This window comes from Cynocephalus volans, chromosome 14 (genome assembly GCF_027409185.1).
Source record: "Cynocephalus volans isolate mCynVol1 chromosome 14, mCynVol1.pri, whole genome shotgun sequence".
Lineage (NCBI taxonomy): Eukaryota > Metazoa > Chordata > Mammalia > Dermoptera > Cynocephalidae > Cynocephalus > Cynocephalus volans.
Genome location: NC_084473.1, coordinates 57767326 through 57788918, shown reverse-complemented (window position 1 = coordinate 57788918; position 21593 = coordinate 57767326). Strand labels below are relative to the sequence as shown.

Sequence of the window (21593 nt, the reverse complement as noted above, 5' to 3'; positions counted from 1 at the left end):
GAGTCAATTTGGGGAGGCAATTTGGCATTATCAGTTAAAATTTAGAATGTTCATGCCTTTGACCCAACAATACCAGATCTAGGAAGCTACTCTACTCTATTCATAAGTATGTACAACAGCATACAGAGGATGTTTATTTTCATGTCATTTGTAGTGGGTAAAAACTGGTAATAACCCAAATATTCATCAACAGGAGCCCAGTTAAGTAAATCATAATAGTGTTATATAGACTTTCAAACAAGAATGTTCCTTGAATTACATGGAAAAAAAAATTGGAAAACAGTATGCAGAATATAACCATGTTTTTATAAACAAGAGGCAAATCACTCTTAGTACATGCACAGGAAAAAAGAAGATTACATTCTAACTGTATAAGGATGAAATTATGGGGTGTTTTTATTTTCTAGGTTAAATATATCTGTAAAGCTTAAATTATTTGTAGTGATCATGCATTGGTTTTGTAATTGTAAAAATTTTTTAAGTAATACAGAGAACTGGCACTGCAAGCTCTAAATCATACCATTTTTTTAGGTAACATAGTTCACATGCAGAATCAACAATGGGATGTTCAAATAAAATTAAATAAACCCTAGATTTCATCACTGTTTAATTAAATACTTTTCATTTTCAGGGACAAAACAAGGACTTCTTTATTACCTTTATTATTTAACATTGTTTTTGAAAATTGTCTTTTAATGCATTAATAAGTGATAGTAAACAAATTGATTTTTTTGCTAGTAACATTATGATGTACCTAGAAAATCCAAAATCATCAGAATCTCTGGAATTAAGATTTTAGTATAATTGGCAAAAGTAATCAGGTAAAAATTCAAATTATAGAAAGCAGAGCTCTGATTCATGCTTCGTTCATCTCTTAGTGATATCAGGGTAGTATTGACTGGGGAAATAACTGGTTAGCTGTTTCCCAAAAGGCTTCATAGAGTGAGCATACTGCAGATGAGACCAGTGCCAGGTATCCAGTGCAAATCAGAAGCCAGCTTTTACCAGCCCACCAAGAGCAAATCCATTTATGCTAGGCTAAAACATAGTTATCACATTTAGTAGACATATTTGTAATTCCAAAGTTGATTTCCAGTTTGTTAATTTACAAAAAGGAAGAACTGGCACAGGGATCTGAATATTCATGGTAGGACCATCATCATTCCCTAACCTACGTAGATAGGAAACAACAGTAGGTTGCTTAGGAGGTATGAAGTCAGAACAAGAGGAATTAGACAAATTACATGTGTGATATTCTTAGGCCAAGATGTCTTAATTCAATCTCACAGTAGAGCAATAGTCATTCATTGGCTAAAGCCACCATTTCCCCTGATTAATGCTTGGATGGGATAAACACTCTTACAGAAAACTAGACAGAGAATCATAATACAATTCAGATAGGAGAAAACATAACTAGTAAATATACATATGAAATATTTCATCTTCACAGCAATCATAGTAACACAAAATAATCTCAAGTATTATTTTACCTACAAAAGCAGTTTTTAAAATATTTTTCTTTTAATAACACACCCAGCAGCTTCTACAGTATAAGATGTTACTAACAAGGAAAGGATACGTTTGGAACTGTTTTTAATTTTTGTATACTAGTTCCTTCATGGGTGGGGATGGGGTAGAGTATGGACCTTGCTGAGGATGCCTGAAGTCACAGGATAAAGAAAGATAAGTGGTGTAGAAGCCATATGTTTTAGATGTACCCGTCCTGTTTACTGAGGCAGAATTTAGACATGTGCGTGAGAATTTTGGTGTTTTTTGCACCTACTAAGTGAGACACCCAAAGGGTATTGGAGGAGGAAAGTGTGGAATAGGAGGGCTTTGGCCTCTAACTTGAGTTACAGAGCGGAAGGGCTCCTAATCCCCGATGTTTTGTGAAGATGCTAGAAAGAAACTGAAACTATATTGCTCTGAAAGGATGGCCTTCCTTCCTAAGTGGGTGTGGCTCTGAGAGGACTGTTAAAGAGGTGTCGTAAGCTTACCACGTTGGCACAGTGATTTCCAGAGTGGACTACACAAGATGGTCCAGGGAAAATAATTTTTATATTAATAAATTTGTATGGTTGTTACAAACTAGTACATCCAACTGATGATTTCCTAGATGTTATATTGCCTAAGATAAGGCTAATGTAGTATTAGCCTCTCTATGTGAATCTAAAGAAAAGTATTAAGTAACCAGTGGTTCAGGTAATGGGCAGATGTAAAGAAAATTGTAAAAATGATACATGAATGACTGAAGTTTGGGAAAACACTGATTATTGAAAAGATTATGGGCTTTAGAAGCAGATAAATCAGGGGTAGACTCTTAACTATATTACTGACTGACTTTGGGATGAATTTGAGCAGATTATATAAACTCCCAGCCTAATTTCCTCATTTAAAAAAAAAAAGGAAGAAAGTGAGGATAAAATATACTTCCCAAAGTTGATGCAAAAATTAAATGTGGTTATCTGACGTACCTAGCACAGTAGATGCCAGTAAATGTTTATTTCCTTTTTTACTTATAAAACAGAGATTATTGTATCAGAATACCACTTGGAAGTGATTTTAGGTCATAAAAAGGGCTTCCGTGGTAATTTTTGTTTGTTGTGGTAGCGCTGGCCTTTTTAGTTGTAGACAATAGGAATAAGAATGGTTTTACTTTGGGGAATAATTGAGGGGGAAAAAATGCAGACTAGAGAAACTTACAGTACACAGTCCGCTTTCCCATGAGAAGGTTATATCAGAGCAGCATCTGCTTCAGGGGCTGGCCGACTTCTTATGCATAGAACTGGACACTAAATATTTTGCACTTTGCAGGCTACGTATGATCTCTTACATATTACTAATAGTTGGCTGTTTTTTGGGTTTTTTACTATGTTTTAAAAATATATAGGCATTTTTAGCTCACAGGGCCATGTAAAAATTGACTGTGGGTCAGATTTGACCTAATAGCCATAGTTTGCCAACCCCTTCTCTAGTTTTTATGGATAATTACAATACAGGAACCCAGTGGGAGCATAGGAACTCTTTGACTTGCCTTTTTAAGAGTTTATCAAATCCTTGGTCTAACCCAGGAGTTGGCAAACTATAACCATGTATTGCCTTGTTTTTGTATAACCAGTGGCTACCTGCTAGCTAAGAACAGGTTTCACATTTTTTAAAAAAACTGAAGTAGATTAGTATTTTGTGATACATGAAAATTATGAGATTCAAATTTTAGTGTTTATAAATAGTTTTATTGAAAGGCAGCCACATCCATTCATTTAGTGTCATCTATGGCTGCTTTCACACTACCTCAGCAGATTCAAGTAGTTGCAAAAGAGATCAAATGGTCACAAAGACTAAAATACTTACTATTTGGCCCTTTACAGAAAGAGTTAACCAACTCTTGGCCTAACTCATAATATTTTTTTAACTGGAGAAGGATAGCTTATATTATATTTCTCCTTCTCCATAATTATACTTTCCCTGGATGTGGGGGGATGTGGAGGATGAGAAATTTATTTAAGACCGTGGTATTGCAACTTCTATACTTTGATTGAGAGGTAGGATAGTGGAGGGTAAGGGGACAAATCTCTTACAGACATATTCGACTTCTGGAATAGTCAAGAGGAGAGATTAAAATCAGAGGTTCCACATAGGACTCTGACACAGTGCCAAATGTGGTCCAGGCAAAAGATCCTGGGGAGAAAGCTAGAAACTGGTAGACTTGGAGCATTGTTTACTTAAATGGCCCACAAAGATAATTCTCCCTATCTTTGGAAAAACAAGGTGAAAGAGGAAGGAATGATGTTTTCTAGTTCTACACATCTTTTTGACCTCTTCCCTCCTCCCCCCAAAGTCTAGTATTCCATGAAAATTATCTAACATGCAGAGTAGTCCCTTAATCCAAGAAAGCCTTGGAACCAGTTGCAGTTACCTTTATTTAATTTTCCCAGATAAAGTTCTAATATTCAAGAAAGAAGAGTTGGTTTAAGTTGCCTCAGATCCTTAAGGGAATGAGGTACAGGATATAAATTCAAAGTACTGTATTCTAAATTACTTCACTGGTTACAACACTGGAATGAATTCTTCCCCTTTAAGGCCTTGATATATTTGTAAAAAATGTAAAAAAAAAAAAAAAACAACGCATATTTATAACCAGAAATAGCTATAATATTGTACCTGCAGAGTTTAGTGCCTCAATAGTGTAATTTATAATTATAATCTGTTCTGATTTCTTTTCAAATATTAGGTGTCCTAGTTGCCTATGAAGGTTTGCCACTTCATCTTGCACTGTTCCCCAAACTTTGGACTGAGCTATGCCAGACTCAGGTAAAGAGCATGAGTTTTAGATGATTTGGTCTTTTATCTCATCTGACCAAGTAGTCAGTAATTTTAGGAACAATGGGTTGAAAATTAACTGGCTGAAAATAGGAGATATTTTAGAATCTTGATAGGTAAAACATGGTTAATGGAAATATTAGCTATTAAACATTGGGCATCTAGTTTCCCTTCGAGTTTTTTCTTTACTTCAGTAGATTGTATCACAAAGGCTATTTCAGATAAGCTGTTTATAACTGAATTTCTTGTTTATAGGTCAGTATTAACATTTGTGGGCAAAATCCTAAACAGGGAGACATTGGGGGAAAGAAGGCACATGCCACTATAATAATGCTTGTTAAGTTATAAAGGAAGAACTGGGAAGAGAGGGGAAGAAGCAAGATCACTCTTAAGATTTGCCTCATTCCTTGGATCAGGCATAAAGCATTGCTATTCCTTTAAACCCTGAAAAAACTATTAATTTCCTGCCTGGTTGCATCTGTCCTACCCCTGAAGAAGAGATGAGTTTGCTAACCTTCCTCGGGCACAGACCTTTACCCACAATGTAGTTTCTGAAAGTACTTTGTGTCTGGTCCAGCCTCCTACCAGGCAGTAGTGCTCTGTACATTTTCCTATTAGATGGGTGTCACATTGAACTATAATGGTTATGCTTCTCTATCTCCTTTTCCCAAAATGTGAGCTCCTCAAGTATAGAGACCTTACCTCAGTCATCCCTATTCCCTGAAATGTTACTTTTTCTACAGTAGGAATCGATCTCATTTAGCTCACATGACTTAGTACTGGCAGGCCTTCCGAAAATTGACTTACTGGTTGATTTTTGAGCTGAGTGATCTGTTCAGTAAATTGGAGCATATTCCTGCTTTTTTCCCTCTCTGCTGCTGCTATTGCTCTTTTCATTCTTCCCAGTTTGGGTAGTTGCTTTGGGTTCTGTACTCGGCCACCACCTATTGCTTCATCTACTTCTGCACTCCACACTTCCTTTGCTTGGCTGCTTTTCAAAGAATTCACCATCCCCCCAGATTTCCCTTAAAACAAAGCCAAACTATTTAAGGCTTCCAAATCTTTCAGCATATAGAGGCAGCCATCCTATGTAAAAAGCACAGGTAGTAGGCAGAAGGTGTGACTGGTAGACTAAGGCAGATTTTCCTGGTGCTAAGGATCTGAAGACGTGGGTTCTGGTCCTACTCAGTTCCTATCATGGGTGACCTTACTTTAATAAAACATTTTAGTATTCACATGTATAGATTATGTAAAATTTTTCTTATGTTTTAAAAAGTCCTTTTCCATATAAATAAATGATCTCTGATTAATACATATATAAATAATCTAGGGAGTATATCTGCTTAAAGACATACTACTTGTGTTTAAGAGCCATGACCATTTGAAAACAGGAAAACCAAATTCTAGTAAAATTTCCATATATTGGGACCCACTAATTCTGTGTGATATAATTAGGAAAAGAGGTTTACTGTTTACCTTTGCAATGTTTATGGGGAGGAAAAGGTATTTACCAAACACATTACCTATTGTTAATAAGATCATACAGTAAAGTTTAAACCGTTTGAGAATAAATTTATTTTAACTCTTAAAGTTTGTCTTTTCTCTATATGTGGTTTGGTTACCTATTAATTATCCACTAATTGGTCCCCTGAAAACATTCTCATACTATCCTTTATTAGCCTTATTTTTCCAGTTCTTGTCAACTCTCTCAATGCTGGATAATAAACCTGCTTTTCTTTTAAAACATTTTTGTTCAGTTTTGCCATTCAGGATCATCCCCAGCACTCACCTAGAGTCCAAATTAGTAATATTTTAATCTATTGGGAGGACACTTGCTATAATTGTTTGTCTTAGTTAGAAGTGGCTTTTCAAGTAGGATTTTTAAAATGACTTCAGATGTCCGTCATACGCAGTGTGTTTTAAGTCCCCAGTTATTTCATTGCTCAACCATCAGTGCTTCTTCTCCCCACTTCAGTCTGCTATGTCAAAAAATTGCATCAAGCTTTTGTGTGAAGATCCCGTTTTCGCAGAATATATTAAATGTATCCTAATGGATGAAAGGACTTTTCTAAACAACAATATTGTCTACACATTCATGACACATTTCCTTCTAAAGGTATGTACTTCTTTGGAAACTCATTGTGTTGCTTCCGATTAGTTGATGGTTGTGTTTTCATTATGTTGGTCTTTTGGAGATTTTTTTTTAAATCTTCTTTTTTAGGTTCAAAGTCAAGTGTTTTCTGAAGCAAACTGTGCCAATTTGATCAGCACCCTTATTACAAACTTGATAAACCAGTACCAGAACCTACAATCTGATTTCACCAACCGAGTTGAAATTTCCAAAGCAAGTGCTTCTTTAAATGGGGTAAGAATTGTGCATAGGAGTAGGCACATACTTCTAAACTTTCCTCAGATCAACTGTTTGGCCTTCAATGATTTTACTAACTTAGCTTTAACTTACTATTCAAACTCTAAAAGTTATGTATGATAAAAATATTTTAAATATGTGTTCACTATGCCTTGTATGTATATAGTACTCACCTTCTACATCTTAGAAGTCATCAGCTAATGTCATTAAATGCTAAGGGCAATAAGACTGCTAAGAGACATTCCCTTTATCTCTACTTGTTTATATTTTTGGAATCATTAGTTATGTTTCTGTTATTGTCTATGCCTCTAAGTAACTGAAACAATCAGATTAATGATCTATTGATTATAAAGTTCAAACTAGAGTTAGTTGTATTGTATAGACTACCATGATAGCCATGTCATATGACGGAATTCCCTAGAAACGTGCTAAAACATTGTTCAGCAGCAGCCTCCCAAGTAACAAGATGCTTATAAGCCAGAACAGATTACAAAGCTAAGTGAGGAAGACTTTACTATTTGTGGCATCCATCAGAAATTACCTTGAGAAACTGATTTTTGTATTAGTAAGACCTAAATTTCTCATGGATCATTCAAGGTGTTTTTAAAGTCTGTTTAGTTCTGGTGTAAGTCTTCTTTTTTTCCCTTTACCATTTTCAGAAAGCACTATTTGAGTCTTTGGTCTGACTTGTGGGCATAAGTGACTTAGAACTAATGAAATACAGTAGTATAATGCCGGCTTTCTGGTTTTAGCATTTTTATTATAAAAATGCCAGAGCAACCAAAATAGATTCCTGGGCAAGTAAACATCTGCATTTAATTATAAACAGTGATGTCAAAATGTTGGCTTAAGAATTTAAGATGTTCTTATCTGGGTTTTTATAGGACCTGAGGGCACTTGCTTTGCTCCTGTCAGTACACACTCCCAAACAATTAAACCCAGCTCTAATTCCAACTCTGCAAGAGCTTTTAAGCAAATGCAAGACTTGTCTGCAACAGAGAAACTCACTCCAAGAGCAAGAAGCCAAAGAAAGGAAAACTAAAGGTTAGCCTTACGGACAAATATCATTACCTTTGTGGGTGGAAGGGAAGACATACTTGATGTAACTTTATAAATAGCTGTATGTTCAGTTGAACCTCCTAAATATAAATGCTAAAAACAAAATTGATTTCCCACAACCACCCCCAATGTGATCTTAATGACTCCTTTTCAGAGAAGTTTCCATTTTGATGTTTACACAGATGATGAAGGGGCGACTCCTATTAAAAGGCGGCGTGTGAGCAGTGATGAGGAGCAGGCTGTAGACAGCTGCATCAGCGACATGAAAACAGAAACCAGGGAGGTCCTGACCCCAACTAGCACTTCAGACAATGAGACAAGAGACTCCTCAATTATCGATCCAGGAACTGAGCAAGATCTTCCTTCCCCTGAAAATAGTTCTGTTAAAGAATACCAAATGGAAGTTCCATCTTCGTTTTCAGAAGACATGTCAAATACCAGGTCACAGCATGCAGAAGAACAGTCCAACAATGGTAGATTTGAAGATTGTAAAGAATTTAAAGACCTCCACTGTTCCAAGGATTCTACCCTGGCTGAGGAAGAATCCGAGTTCCCTTCTACTTCTATCTCTGCAGTTCTGTCTGACTTAGCTGACTTGAGAAGCTGTGATGGTCAAGCTTTGCCTTCCCAGGACCCTGAGGCTGCTTTATCACTGAGTTGTGGCCATTCCAGAGGACTCTTTAGTCACATGCAGCAGCACGACATTTTAGATACCCTGTGTAGGACCATTGAATCTACAATCCATGTGGTCACAAGGATATCTGGCAAAGGAAACCAAGCTGCTTCTTGACATTAGATGTAGCATGTCTACTTTTAAGTCCCCTCCCATGCTGTTTGTATAAGTTTTGCTTATTTGTTTTTGTGCTTCAGTTTGTCCAGTGCTCTCTGCTTGAATGGCAAGATAGATTTATAGGCTTAATTCTTGGTCAGGCAGAACTCCAGATGAAAAAACTTGCATCTTCAGTATACTTTCTAAAGGGCAATCAGATAATGGATATGTTTTATGTAATTAAGAGTTCACTGTAGTGGCTTTCATTTAATATGGCTGTCTGGGAAGAACAGGGTTCCCTGGCCCTGTACAATGTAATTTAAACTTACAGCATTTTTACTGTGTATAATATGGTGTCCTCTGTGCCAGTTTTGTACCTTATAATAGAGGCAGATTGCCTCCGATCGCTGTGGTTCTTATTATCAAAATTAAGTTTACTTGTATACGGAACAACCACAAGAAATTTGATTCTGTAAAGAATCCTCTTTAGCTGTGGCCTGGCAGTATATAAATGGTGCTTTATTTAACAGAATACCTGTGGAGGAAATAAAGCACACTTGATGTAAAAATAATTGTTTTATTTTTATTGACATGACTGATTGCTATTCTGTGCACTTAATTAAACTGATTGTGATGACTTTTTATTTGTTTACATACGTTGCTTCAGTCTTCTCAGATGAAAGTAGAAAGTAATGAGAAAACCATGAGGGGGGGGGCAGGAAAGCACTTATAATTATCCATTATATTCTATTTCATGAGGACTTAGCCCCATACACTTCTCAGTCCAAGTGCACAACTGCTGCACTGCCAACCAAGGATGGCAGAGAGGTGTAACAATACAGCCCACCAGCCCGCACTTCAACATGCTTTTAGATACAACATGCCATTGTTTTACTACCTAAGACTAAAAACCCTAAAGTAAAATAAAGGAATAGTAATAACGTGCCATTTACTTTTTTGTCATCTTAAACTAAAACTACAGCTGATGGTAAGCTTGCTCTAGGACAGGCTTTAGCTTGGGAAACTTCAACAACCATCTGCACTCAAGGACACCAGAGGAACATCTATGGAAAGTGAGGTTAATACCTAACTTCAGGTTGCTTGCTATTTTTAACTCAATGCAGAGTCTAGTTAGAGTCAAACAATGCTTTAAATTCTATATAGGTTCATGGATTTCATCCAATATAAAATAAGAGGTTTTGTTCTCTTTTAAAGGAAGAATAGAGAAGTAAACATGACACTTTTTTCTGTTTACAAAAAAGTAATGAATGCCCTTATGAAATCTAATTAACCATTTAGAGTGGTCAGCTACAGTAAACCTTTTATTTCTTCAAAGTGCTGCTTCTGCCAACAGAATTTCATATTGTCTTCTTTACAGACAGGAACTCCTTTACAGTCCAATTATAATTCCGTTTGCCCAAGAGTAGGTACAAAATTCAGTGCAACTGTTGCATAGTGTTCTGAAAGAAAAATTGGAACCTTATTACTGCATTATGAAAATGAAAATTTATCCATAAATACTACTTACTATTCATAGTGGAAGAAAAATCCAGCTTTAGTATTTTGGGACATTTATACACAAAGGGCACTAATAACATACCTTCTGGCCAGTTCCTACATCTCCACTTCATGACGATCTTTTTATTTGTTAACTGAAAATAAAGGGGAAATTCCACTGCATCTTTTAAAACAACTTCTCACAGTACAACACAATATAGAAAAATAAGTCCTTTCGTTAAAAGGATTAGAAGAATCATGAACAACAAATAGTCCTATCTTCCAGTTTATATGCCAGCACCATTGATAATAATTGACAGTTGTCTTTATTGCCAAATTCTTTCTTATAACATCAAGGATGGAAGTGCAGTAATAATGGTAACTAGTACAGAGGTGACATTTGGCCATGCAGACCCTCATGATTTAGGTGGCAGAACTAGAGGGGCACAAAACTTGGAATTTTCTAGACCAAGAGGTGGGAAGATTTATGCTCACTTAAAATCATAAGCATCTGCACAATTACTGTGTAACTAAGGCTTCATCTCTACATTACTCTGTATACTTATGTAGATACACTACAAAGGGTCTTCAAAAAGTCCGTGGAAAATACATAGGAAAAAACTGCATGGATTTCCATTTTTTTGGCACCAAAATAAACTCATACTCACTTGTTACAACATGTCTGAACAGAATCTTTGAGGCGCTAAATAGGATAAGACGTCAGTTTGAAAAGAGCCCCTCCCTATCAGAGCAACATGAATTCTGCTAAAATTGAAACAAGAACAGATACCAAATTGATGGTGAAGCTTGACTGGAAGAGTGGTGAGATCACTGATGTTTTAAGAGAAGTTTACGGGGACAATGCCCCAGACAAATCGGCAGTTTACAAGTCAGTAATTCATTTTAAAAAGGGATGAGATGATGTTGAAGATGAAGCGGCAGACCATCTTCATCAATTTGTGAGGAAAAAATTAATCTTGTTTGTGCCCTAATTGAAGAGGATCAATGACAAGAGAAACAATAGCCAACACCATAGACAATTGGTTCAGCTTAATGATTCTGATGAAAAATTACAGTTGAGCAAACTTTCCACTGGGTGGGTGCCAAAACTTCCCATTCAATGGGTACACGCAGATCAGATGCAGGCAAGAGCAGAGCCAAGTGGGATCAAGATTTGGAAATATTTCTTTGAAGAACTATAAAAGGAGCTGAAAATGGCTTTACCAGTATGATCCTGAAGACAGAGCACAATCAAAGCCATGGCTACCAAGAGGTGGAAGTGGCCCAATCAAAGCAAAAGCAGATCGATCAGGAACAAAGGTCATGGCACAATTTTTGGGGATGCTCAAGGCATTTTCCTTGTTGACTTTCTGGAGGCCAAAGAATGATCACATCTTATTATGAGAGTGTCTTGAGAAAGCCAAAGATTAAGCAGAGAAACAAAGGAAAGCTTCACCAGGGTCCTCCATCCAGCAATGCTCCTGCTCATTCCTCTCATCAAACAAGGGCAGTTTTGCAAGAGATTCAATGGGAAATCATAGGTATCTACCTTCCAGTCCTCATTTGGCTCCTTCTAACTTTTTTGCTTCCTCATCTTAAAAAATCTTTAAAGGGCACCCCCATTTTCTTCAGTTAATAATGTTAGAAAGACTACACTGACATGGTTAAATTCCCAGGACTCTTGATTCTTTAGGGATGGACTAAATGGCTGGTATCATCACTTACACGTGTCTTGAACCTGATGGAGCTTATTTGGGAAATAAAGTTTATGTTTTTAATTTTTATCTTTTAATTCCATTTTTCCACAACATTTTTGAAGTCCCCTCATATACGTAATACTTTTAAATTTGCTGTACAACCAACTTTATAAAGTTCACATATATGGGCTGTTATATGTAAAAACCCAAAACAAACTACAAACAGCATGGACAGTGGCTGGACAGTTAGCTGAGTTGGTTAGAGCACAGTGTTGTAACACCAAGGTCAAGGATTGAGATTTCCTTACCTCCCAGCAGCCAAAAAATAACCCCAAAAATGGCATGTACAATAAAAGCAATATTAACCAAAGGAAGAGAGTCCCAGCTTACTTCCTTAACCCGACATTACTTACCAAATCTATATATTCACCAGTGATGTTCCCATGAAACATTTGGAATTTCCCTCCCTTTTCAGCTTCTAATACAGCAGGAGACTTAAAAAATTCTTGCACCAACTAATCAAGCAAAACATTCAGAGACATGTTATTCCAGTATACTCTATTGCCTTTTTAATCTAAAGTACATAATATAACAATTACTGTGGTGTGGTCGGTTAGATTTTTGATCCTAGACACGGTTTTTACTTATAGAACATAAAACAAAAGCATTCTCTTCCCAGAGAGAAGATTTAATTCATGCATCCCCTGAATGCTGACGTAGTCCCCCAGAATGCAAATCTTTTCCCCCTCAAATTACTAAGAAGCTACTCTCAGACTTTTCCATCACCACCATCCCAGACCCCTTTAATCAAAAACAAGACCGTGAGGGAAACCAAAAACCACTCCTGTTATTTGCAGCATATTTTTTCCCAACGTCAGCATGTAAGATAGTAGCTGAGGGAGCTACTTACATCTCTCACGGTAAAGATGCTGTACAGCTGCTCTACACTTGTGTCAAACAGTCCAGTCGTGTGCAGAGCCACAGTAGGAATCCTTACACCCAGTGCCACTGGAGATGAGGCCTACCTCGAGAAGAGAAGAGGTTTCAGAGGATAATTAACACCAGGAGATAAAGCTGCTTGCATCTGAAAAGTCAATCTTCTCAGTAAAACACCAAAATGTCCCAGATTCTATCCCTTTCAGACACTCACACATGAAAGCATCATGAAAAGCCTTTTTAGCACTACCAGTCCTGGTCATTACTTTGGAAACAGCTCATTCCTGGTCGTTACTTTGGAAACAGAGCTCATTGTTCCTATGGGCTCTTCTGTTCCATTCCATTCCCAGGCTATGGCTGAACGCCCCCATCCTAAGTCAGGCAAATATGGCCCAGAGGTTATAAAGGTGGGCAGAGGAAAGACAACTGCGCTTACAGCTAAAGGGTGTCAATCACACACACACACCTGCTCCCTGACAGCAAGCACAGTATCTAAAACCTCCCGATCCTAAAGTCAGGAGAGAAGGTTCTTCATTGTGGTATATGAACCTCAAAGTCACCTGGTTTTCTAATCTGTTGCCTACCAAAGAACACTGCCCTTAGAACAATCTTGAATTAAATTCGGTTTCACACAAAAAGGTCTCATTTTATCATTTCCACAACAAAATGGCAGATTTTAAAGGCTCACAGAGGACGCAGGGGTGAGTGAATGCCCTACTCACTGTCCTCCTCAGTTCTCCATCAGCGAGAGGCTGTTTGGAGCTGTGACTCACCCTCTTCAAGCATGTCCTTTTCCCCTCCCTACACTTTGGCCACCAAAGGTCATACCTGCGAGGTATTCTCACTCAGTTTCCTTTTAACTGTCAATTCCTGGGTTGCCACAGTTTTCGTTGGTAAAATCATCCCCATTGTAAATTCTACAAAGAAACGTGGGAAATGGTTTAAATAAAGAGCTTTTTTCTTTTAAGCACAAAGAGAAAGGTAGAAAACCCAAAACAGCATATAAGGAACTGATATTTATAAAAAGAATTCCTATAGTATTTTGATAATTTTAAGATTGTTTCATGTTTTTACATGTAAAACTACTGATGATTAACAACAGCAGTTCCATGGCAACAAATGCTTTTTTTTTTTTTTTTTTTTTTTTTTTTTCCGGTGACCGGCACTCAGCCAGGGAGTGCACCGATCATCCTTATATAGGATCTGAACCCGCGGCGGCGGGAGCGTCGCCGCGCTGCTAGCGCAGCACGCTACCGAGTGCGCCACGGGCTCAGCCCAACAAATGCTTTTATTCTGTTTTTAAATGCCTCACCTTTTATCAAGTTCTTGATAAAACAGCAAAATTTTAAAAAGTTATTTTCCAAATAGCTAAGTTTTATACAATTAACTACTTACAGCTTTGTGGCCCTCGCCTACCGTCAACACCAGACGCTTGCGCGCTGCTCCATCACCACCTCCCGTGCTTGTCCTCACAGCACTCACGCCTGTGAGCCAGACACACGTGTGTGTGGTCTCACGGGAGGAATGGCAACCCCAAACCCATCTATGCCAACACACAGGTACTCAGGTAGCAGGGTCCAAGGACGAGGTGAAGAAACACAGGCCCTGCTGGCCATTCTGCCTGGCTGGTAACTTCTCTAATTGAGGGAAGAAGACAGTAACCTCACCTTCCATGCAGCACAGGGATTATCTAGGCATATCCCAACTACCCCTGTAATACCTACAGTTGCTTTCATTCACTCATTCATTCCACAAAGATTTATTAAGCGCCTACTATTGGCAGGCATTGTACTAGATGCTGGAGATACAGCAGTGAACAAGACAGACACCTCCCATGCCCTCATGGAGTTTACCGTCTAGCAGGAAGACAGACATTAAACAAGTAATTACACAAACAACTGATCAAATCATTATCATTCCTGAAAACTATTAACAATTCTGTAGACAAAATAGTTCATGCTGTGTACAATCTTGATGATCACTAATTATGGTCTTCTCTCAACTTCCAGACTACAACTTATTCTGCAGTATAAAGAGTTGTTTCTGGCCTTAGACAACAGCCTATCCTAGGAATCCAGACCGCAGAGCAGAGCATAAATTGGGTAAATAGAAAAGGGACCCTCAGGTTCACAAGGAATGCCTTCTTTACCCGTCTTAAGTGCATTCAGGTAATCTCCAAGGGCCTCCCTGACCTTGGCGGTGCCTGCAGTTTTCATAAGATCCTTCAGTATATCCCCATCTCCTTTCTTTTTACTCACGTTCACCTATAAATCAGAAAACTACAAACCTAAGAAAAATCTGGTTTGATGTAGTCTTATGACATTGGGCCATACAGATGAGAGAACTGTGATGGTGGGGGAGGGGAGACGTGGATGTAAGTGAGGTGACAGATTTCTTTATATAGCTGGAAAGGATGTAAGGGTTTTTAATCCAGGGTCCACTGACGGGATTGGTGGCCAAATCTTAAATGAACTTCATAGAATGTGAACCCCTTAATTGGCACAGAGAATTGTGTGTGTGTATGTATATGAATATTATTAACATGGTCCATGGCTTTTATCAGGGTCTAGAAATGTGCTGTCCAGTATAGTAGCCACTAGCCACACATGGCTACTGAGAACTTGAAATGTGGCTAGTCTGAACTGAGATGTGCTGTGTGAAACGATACACACTTGACTCCAAAAAGAATGTAAAACACCTCATTAATAATTTTTATATTAATTATATGTTAAAATTATTTTCTTAGATACTGGGTTAACTAAAATATATTAAAATTAATTTCACCTGTTCCTTTTAACTTAACTTATTAAATATGGCTACTAGAAAACTTTAAATTGTATATGGGGCTTGTGTTACATTTATATTGAACAGCGCTGGTCTAGAACCCCAAAGCCACTGTTATTAGGAAGATCAAGCTCCCACATAACGTGGCCTTAGGCGACATGCTTTTTTGGCAGGGACAACTGGGAAAGGGAGAGGAAGAGTGGAAGAAAGAGAGAGGCTGAGGGAAGGAGGAAGGAACGGGCCGGGAGGGAGGCGCAGAGTGCTCTGGGGACGCCTCTGTGGTGTCCTCAGAGGAAAAGAGGCACTGGATTAACATCATTTACAGTCCCAATGACTCAGCTGAGCAGATCTCAGGCCCCAGTCTGAATCTAGAGTTTGTTCTGTGATGCTACGGAGCGATGAAATCTTTAAGACTAGTTCAATGTGCTGTTGAAAAGCTTCTCAGCAGATGGATCTGAATATGGCAAAGTGAAGTCCCAGCCCCTGAGTATAGCGGCCACATGTCTGAAGACACATCTGAGACAGCCCCATTGTTGTGGCATTTTATAACCATCGATAAAGGGGAGTCACAAGACATGCTGCTCATTATGATTTCGTTCTTGTGTCTTTGAAAGCCTTCACATTAAATACACTCACAAATTTAAAAGGAACCTTGGTCAGACTATCTTGGTTTGGAAAATGTGTCTGCTGTACAAACGGTCTCGTTCCCACAGCCACGCTGCCAGTTTAAAGAAGGCACTTAACTGCAAGCCACGTAGGGAAGTTACCTGAGGCTCTGAGAACTAGGAGAGCTAGTCACAAGTAACACATACTAACTAGTTAGTTTACGAAACACCACGAGATATGACCAAGGAAGATCACAGCTAAAGGTGGAGGATGTTCATTAGAAAAGGGAAATAGGGTGTTGGAAAAAAAAAAAAAAAAAAGGAAAAGGGAAATAGCAAAGACGCAGTGGGAGAGACACAAAATCAAATTTACCAAGACATGCAAGTCACACATTGCCACATTTAACCTGACATCACCCTGAACGATCAATTAGCCCCTTTTCACAGATAAGGCAGCTATGGAGGGGGCAGTCACCTGCCCAGGACCCCCACCTGGTTCGTGGGGGGGTCCGTGGCTTCCTGGGACTTCCTCTTCCTTCCACACCACTCTGGGCCCACACGCCACACCTACCCCACAGTAAAGCAATCCTTCCTGGCAAATAAGCCCTCCACAATCCACCAGGACCACACAGGAATCCAGTCTGAAAAACAGTTTTTCAAATGCCCGATGTCTATAGCAGAAGCTTGATTTAAGAAAAAAAGAAAGAAACTGTATCTGATACCTCAGTGTCATCTACTTCATTCTCTTCAGAAAGGTTGGGTATTTCAATCAGTCCCTTGTGCTTCCCACCAGATCCTTTAATTGTACCTAAAATGAGCAAAACAGGTTCTTCAATTACAAAGTCACAATAGGTTTCATGCCAAACTGCCACGCCTCCCTGACTAGCCCGCCCTCCTGCACAGGGCTCTGCACCCCTATCAGACGTGGGCAGCTGAGTTTGGGGTGGGCCCAGGCCAAGGACAGCACAAGGAACCGAGGCTGGAGTCAGTCAGTCTGTTACCCAGGTTTCTCTTCTTGTCCTGTACTGTTCTCGGGCTATCTTGAAGGGGAGGAGAAGTCACAAAATGGATGGGAGGACAGAAGGGGACACTGACTTCTGATCCTGGGAAGAGTGAGGAGAGGGAGGCCACGGCTTGGGGAAGTTCTGTGTGGACTCCATGCAGCTCGAGTTCCTGCAGGACTAGAGTGCTGCCTCCTCCCCTGCGGATCTCACCTGCAACCTCTGGTACTCGCCCCTCACAAACAACAGTACAAGGGGTCAGGTGAGTCTTTGCAGCCTGTCCCCTGGCTGCTGCCCAGCAGTGGCTGGGCCCTATCCTGCAAAGGACCTAGTTGTTGCTTCAGGCAAAGGGAGACTGAAGAGACACAAGCTCATGAGGATCCTCAGGGTCCTAGAGCCCTGTCCTGGGGGACAGGGGCACAGAGGCTGAGCCTGTTACGATCCAGCCAGCAGCAGCCACTGAGGGCCAGCACCTAACCGGAGATACTGCGCCTAGGAAAGGGTGGGAATGCTTTAGATACTTGCTGAATACCTCCCTGGACTCTGGCCTGGCCTTCACTAGCAAGGCAGCCACCAGGGCAGAGGCCCAAGGCCAGTTTCCTGGGCTGCATCCTAACACAAATTCTCAAGAACAGGGCTGACTTCTGGGCTGAGACCCAAACTTTAACACAGCATAATCCTCCAGAACCAGATCTCTCCCTCACTTCTCCTCGCCTTTCCCTGTGTTTCCACATTGTGGGGGTTTTTTTGACCAGTAAGGCTCGGTGTGGTCTGCTCCACGCTCAGCCAGTGAGCGCACCGGCCACCCCTATATAGGATCCGAACCCGCGGCCTCGGCGCTATCATCACCGCACTGTCCCGAGTGAAGCACGGGGCCGGCCCCACCCACATTGTGGTTTTTACAACAAATATTTTTTAAGCTTGTACTGTCTGCCCAGCCAGGAGTTAAGCACCAAAGGAGAATTTAACCAAAAGACCCAAAAAGTGGAAACTGAAGTGCCCACTAACTGATAAATGGATAAAAACGTGGCACATCCACACGTGGAATGTCAATCAGCTGTATAAAGGAATGAAGTGCTGATACATTCTGCAACACAGATAAACCTTGAAAACATAATGAAGTAAAGGAAGCCAAACACCAAACACCACATAATGTATGACTCCATTTGTATGAAATGTCCAGATGCAAATCCATAGACAGAAAGTAGGTTAGTGCTGGCTGCCTGGGGCCTGGGGAAGAGGGAAATGTGGAGTGACTGCTAATGGGTACAAGACTCCTTTTTCAGGTGATGAAATGTTCTAAAATTGATTGTGGTGATGGGTGCAAAACTCTGCAAATGTACTAAAAACCACTGAATTATACACTTTAAATGGGTAAATTGTAGGGTATGTGGATTAAACCTCAATAAAGCTATTTAAAAAAAAAAAAATCCCTCCCCTGATGAATGCCAGGGGGTGCCTGGACAAAAAATAAGTAACCATACGGAGTATACCAGGTATCAGTGCTTTGGGGAAAATACAGCACGGACAGTACAAGGGAGGGGTCTGCAATCTGACAGGATGGAGAGAGATGGCTTCGCTCAGGATGGCCCTGAAGCAGGCAGGTAGCTACCTAGGGGAACAGTGCTCCAGGCAGCAACTCCAAGAGATCCCGGTGTTCACAGGGCTTGGAAGAAGAGGGTCCAGCTGAGAGCACTGAACTCTACACAGCCTTCAGTGCTGGGAGAAAGGAAAGCCCTCAACTTCCCAGACCAAGGATCTCGAGTGTGGTCTCAGTGTTAGGAACTGCTAATGCCAATTCAGGGGCCAGTCAGTGTCAGGCCCACAGCAGGAGTTCTAAAACTACCCGCTGAATGAATGACCAATGAATGAACTGACTCTGCCCCCAGGCTGTCTCCAGGCCTACCAGTACCCTGAGGTCCCTGTTACCTTTCCAGCCCAGTTTGATGTTCCACTCATAGAAGAAAATCAGCTTTCCTTTGCGGCTGCTGCAGGAAGCCTCTCCTTCCACCTGCTTCAGCTCACTGATCTCGCAGCGGCCAGATTCATTCTCCACAACGATGCCCACCAGGAGCTCCCGGAGCTTGTCCTTGGACCAGTTGGTGACATCCCGCTCTGTCCTGCCAGGGATCAGAAGGGCACAGTCGTGAATGGAAGCACTGGTTGGCAGCCACCTGCCGAGCCTGGTTGCCACGGTAATGCCTGGGCCAGCCCAGATCAGCCCGAGTCTTCCTGAGCAGCCTTGAGAGACCTGCCGCCCTCAAACTTGCAAACGGGCTTCTCAAACCTGCTCTTTACCTGCTCAGTTCCTTAAGATATCATATCCACTATGTAAAGTAATACTTTGTTTTAAAAACACTGGCTTATTTTGGGGTTTAGCAATCTCACCTGTTGGTAATAAGAGGCAAAGTCTGGGTCGTATGAAAAGGTGGTAATAATTGAAGTAATGTGAATCAGGACAAGAGCAATTATCAAGCGTTTTCACATATATACATTATATCTCATGCAATCTTCCCAATTAATATTCCCCTCCCAGGGGAGGGAGAGGTGCTGAGAGCAGTCGGCGGCGACCATGCAGCGCAGCTCCGCCCAGGCCCGGGCCGGTGCTCTGCCAGTCCATCCCCTCCCAGGCCGATGGCTTTGCTCTGCCCTGGGGACCTGCCTCAGCATCATCTTGATGGCCTTGAGATACCACGGCCCTGGGAGCAAGAAAGGCGGGGCAGAGGGAGGCGACATCACCCCGTGTTCCGGATGAGGGGCAGAAAAAATGGGTAACTTCTTCAAACTCGTAGAAAGCAGGGCTCGCGGGAGGCCGGTCAATGGGGACGCAGCATTGAGAACCCAGTTCCTGCTGCGTCCCCTGCACAGCCACCCGGACACACGCACACGCGCGCTCTCCAGCTCGCTGGTGACTCCCAGAAACATCGCGGAGGGGCGCGCAGGGAAGCCCCCGAGGTCAGAGACTGCCCAGGTGGAAAAGGTGTGTCAGAAGGCACCGGCGGGGCTCAGCCCACCCTTCGGGAAGAGGAGCCGGACGCCTCGAGGGCCGGGGCAGCGGAGACGCCGGGATCCCGACCCCGAGCGCCCCCGAGCCCGCAGCGCCTCCGGACGAGCCCGGCGGGGACTCCCCGCGCCCCGGGAGCGCCCCCGGCCGCCAGCCGCGCACCCCGGCGCACCAGTGCCAGTTGTTCACGTTGGTGGCGTCCTCCCGCTCCTCCACGATCCAGCGCGGGTCTCCGTGGCCCCACTTGGCCGTGGCGGCGCGGGCGGCGCGGCCTCGCCGGAGACCAGGGAAAGGCGGCTGCGGCTGCGTCTCTGTCGCCGGCGTTTCCAGCCTCCGAGCCCTGGCGCCCCGCGCTGGCAGCTCCCAGAAAGTGCCAGAAATCCCCGCCCCCGGCCCCGCCCCCGCGCTGCGCGTTCCGGGAGGCCGGGGTCGGCGACCCCGCGCTCCGCTGCGCGCTTCGCCCGTGCGGGGCCGGGAGTGGCCGAGCCGCGGCTCCAGGACCCGCCGCTGTGGCCGCAGTCCCTCCCTCCAGCGCCTGGAAGCGGCCGGTGACGGAGGCGCGCGGGGGCCGGGCTGGCGCTGCCGGCAGGAAGTGGCTGCGCGGCGGCCTTTGGCCCGCTCGCTGTCCTCAGCGGACCTGACGCGACCCGGGCACGGGAACACCCGTGTGCTGTGACACCGCCCTCACGGCACGTTCAGGTTTTCTCTGAAAGCCGTGCAGAGTCGGCGCGCTGGGTTCTCCCTGGGCGCCACGTCCCTCGCCTTTCCGACCCCTGACGGAGCAGCGCGAGCTACCAAGTTCGCGGTTACTTCGGGAATATTTGCGTTTTCTTCATGTAATAATCCCCTACAGATAACGCAGCGAGGTGATTGCAAGCGCATACTCTTGCAGCTTGATACCCACTGTGCAATAATGAAGTGGGTGTTAATGAGTCCTTTCACTAGTTTACTGCTTCTAGCACAACTTTGCACCGACTATTTGGAAAATGTTACTGACGGTTATGCGGGTATTTATTTAGCAGAGAAAATGGGCAGGACAGTGGAAAGGAGAAAGTGCTTGGCTGTCCTCTTTCCCTATGCTGACCTGTCCTTTGCCTGTGCTCTGTGCTCGTCGTGAAGTAAACTAACGGGTGGAGAATTTTTTCTCCATTTTCTTTCTGGAGCTACACTTTCCAACATTGTCTTTTAAAAAACTGCAGCAGTTTTATAAACGGACGGCTACAAAGTGTCTTGACCCCAAAACAAAGTGACATTTTGATTTCATTTTTCACACTCTTCTGCACCAAAGGCAGGGGCAATTAACACAAGGTATCAGAGATGAATTAGAGTGACAATTAGTGGGCACCATTTTCTTGTGGATTACCTGTTCACCTTTTATCAAATTCTGTAAAGAATATTACTTATCATGGTAAGATTTAGATATGTATAATTTGAACCTGGCAGAAAATAAGACTTACCAGAAAACTTACAAAGAAAGGTAGGAGGTATAACCTCCAACATTTTATATGGACAAAAAAAATGTAATACATGAAATGAACTGATCCCAATGGAAA

General features: G+C 41.9%; 2 protein-coding genes across 9 annotated transcripts in view; one reads left to right on the top strand and one right to left on the bottom strand.

Annotated features, from left to right (window-relative positions):
* Positions 1-9158, top strand: part of USP34 (ubiquitin specific peptidase 34) — a 226199-nt gene extending 217041 nt beyond the window's left edge. For 7 of the 8 annotated variants that reach the window (XM_063078358.1, XM_063078359.1, XM_063078357.1 and 4 more), the window contains 5 exons: positions 4232-4311; positions 6296-6436; positions 6542-6685; positions 7573-7732; positions 7930-9158. In XM_063078358.1, the coding sequence (XP_062934428.1) occupies positions 4232-4311; positions 6296-6436; positions 6542-6685; positions 7573-7732; positions 7930-8537 (1133 nt within the window). In that variant the 3' untranslated portion in view covers positions 8538-9158. The remainder of the gene's footprint in view (positions 1-4231; positions 4312-6295; positions 6437-6541; positions 6686-7572; positions 7733-7929) is intronic. The other variant, XM_063078360.1, reaches the window with a different exon arrangement.
* On the bottom strand, positions 9080-20922 carry LOC134362525 (activator of 90 kDa heat shock protein ATPase homolog 2-like). Its single transcript, XM_063077773.1, has 8 exons — positions 20729-20922; positions 20213-20677; positions 18966-19156; positions 16758-16843; positions 12621-12731; positions 12124-12225; positions 10117-10168; positions 9080-9976 (listed from the first exon to the last, which is right to left on the bottom strand). The coding sequence occupies exons 1-8, from the start codon at positions 20920-20922 to the stop codon at positions 9918-9920; spliced, it is 1260 nt and encodes a 419-aa protein (XP_062933843.1). The 3' UTR covers positions 9080-9917.
* Positions 20923-21593: the final 671 nt, after the last annotated feature.

Bases quoted from the DNA above. Each gene is read 5' to 3' on its own strand.
- LOC134362525 (XM_063077773.1), bottom strand. From the start codon at position 20,922: ATGCGCTTGCAATCACCTCGCTGCGTTATCTGTAGGGGATTATTACAT. The intron at 12,732-16,757 runs GTATCAGATACA...TTCTCGAGGTAG, and splicing joins ATGAAGTAGATGACACTGAG to GCCTCATCTCCAGTGGCACT. The intron at 10,169-12,123 runs GTAAGTAATGTC...CTTTATTTTCAG, and splicing joins CTGGTGAATATATAGATTTG to TTAACAAATAAAAAGATCGT.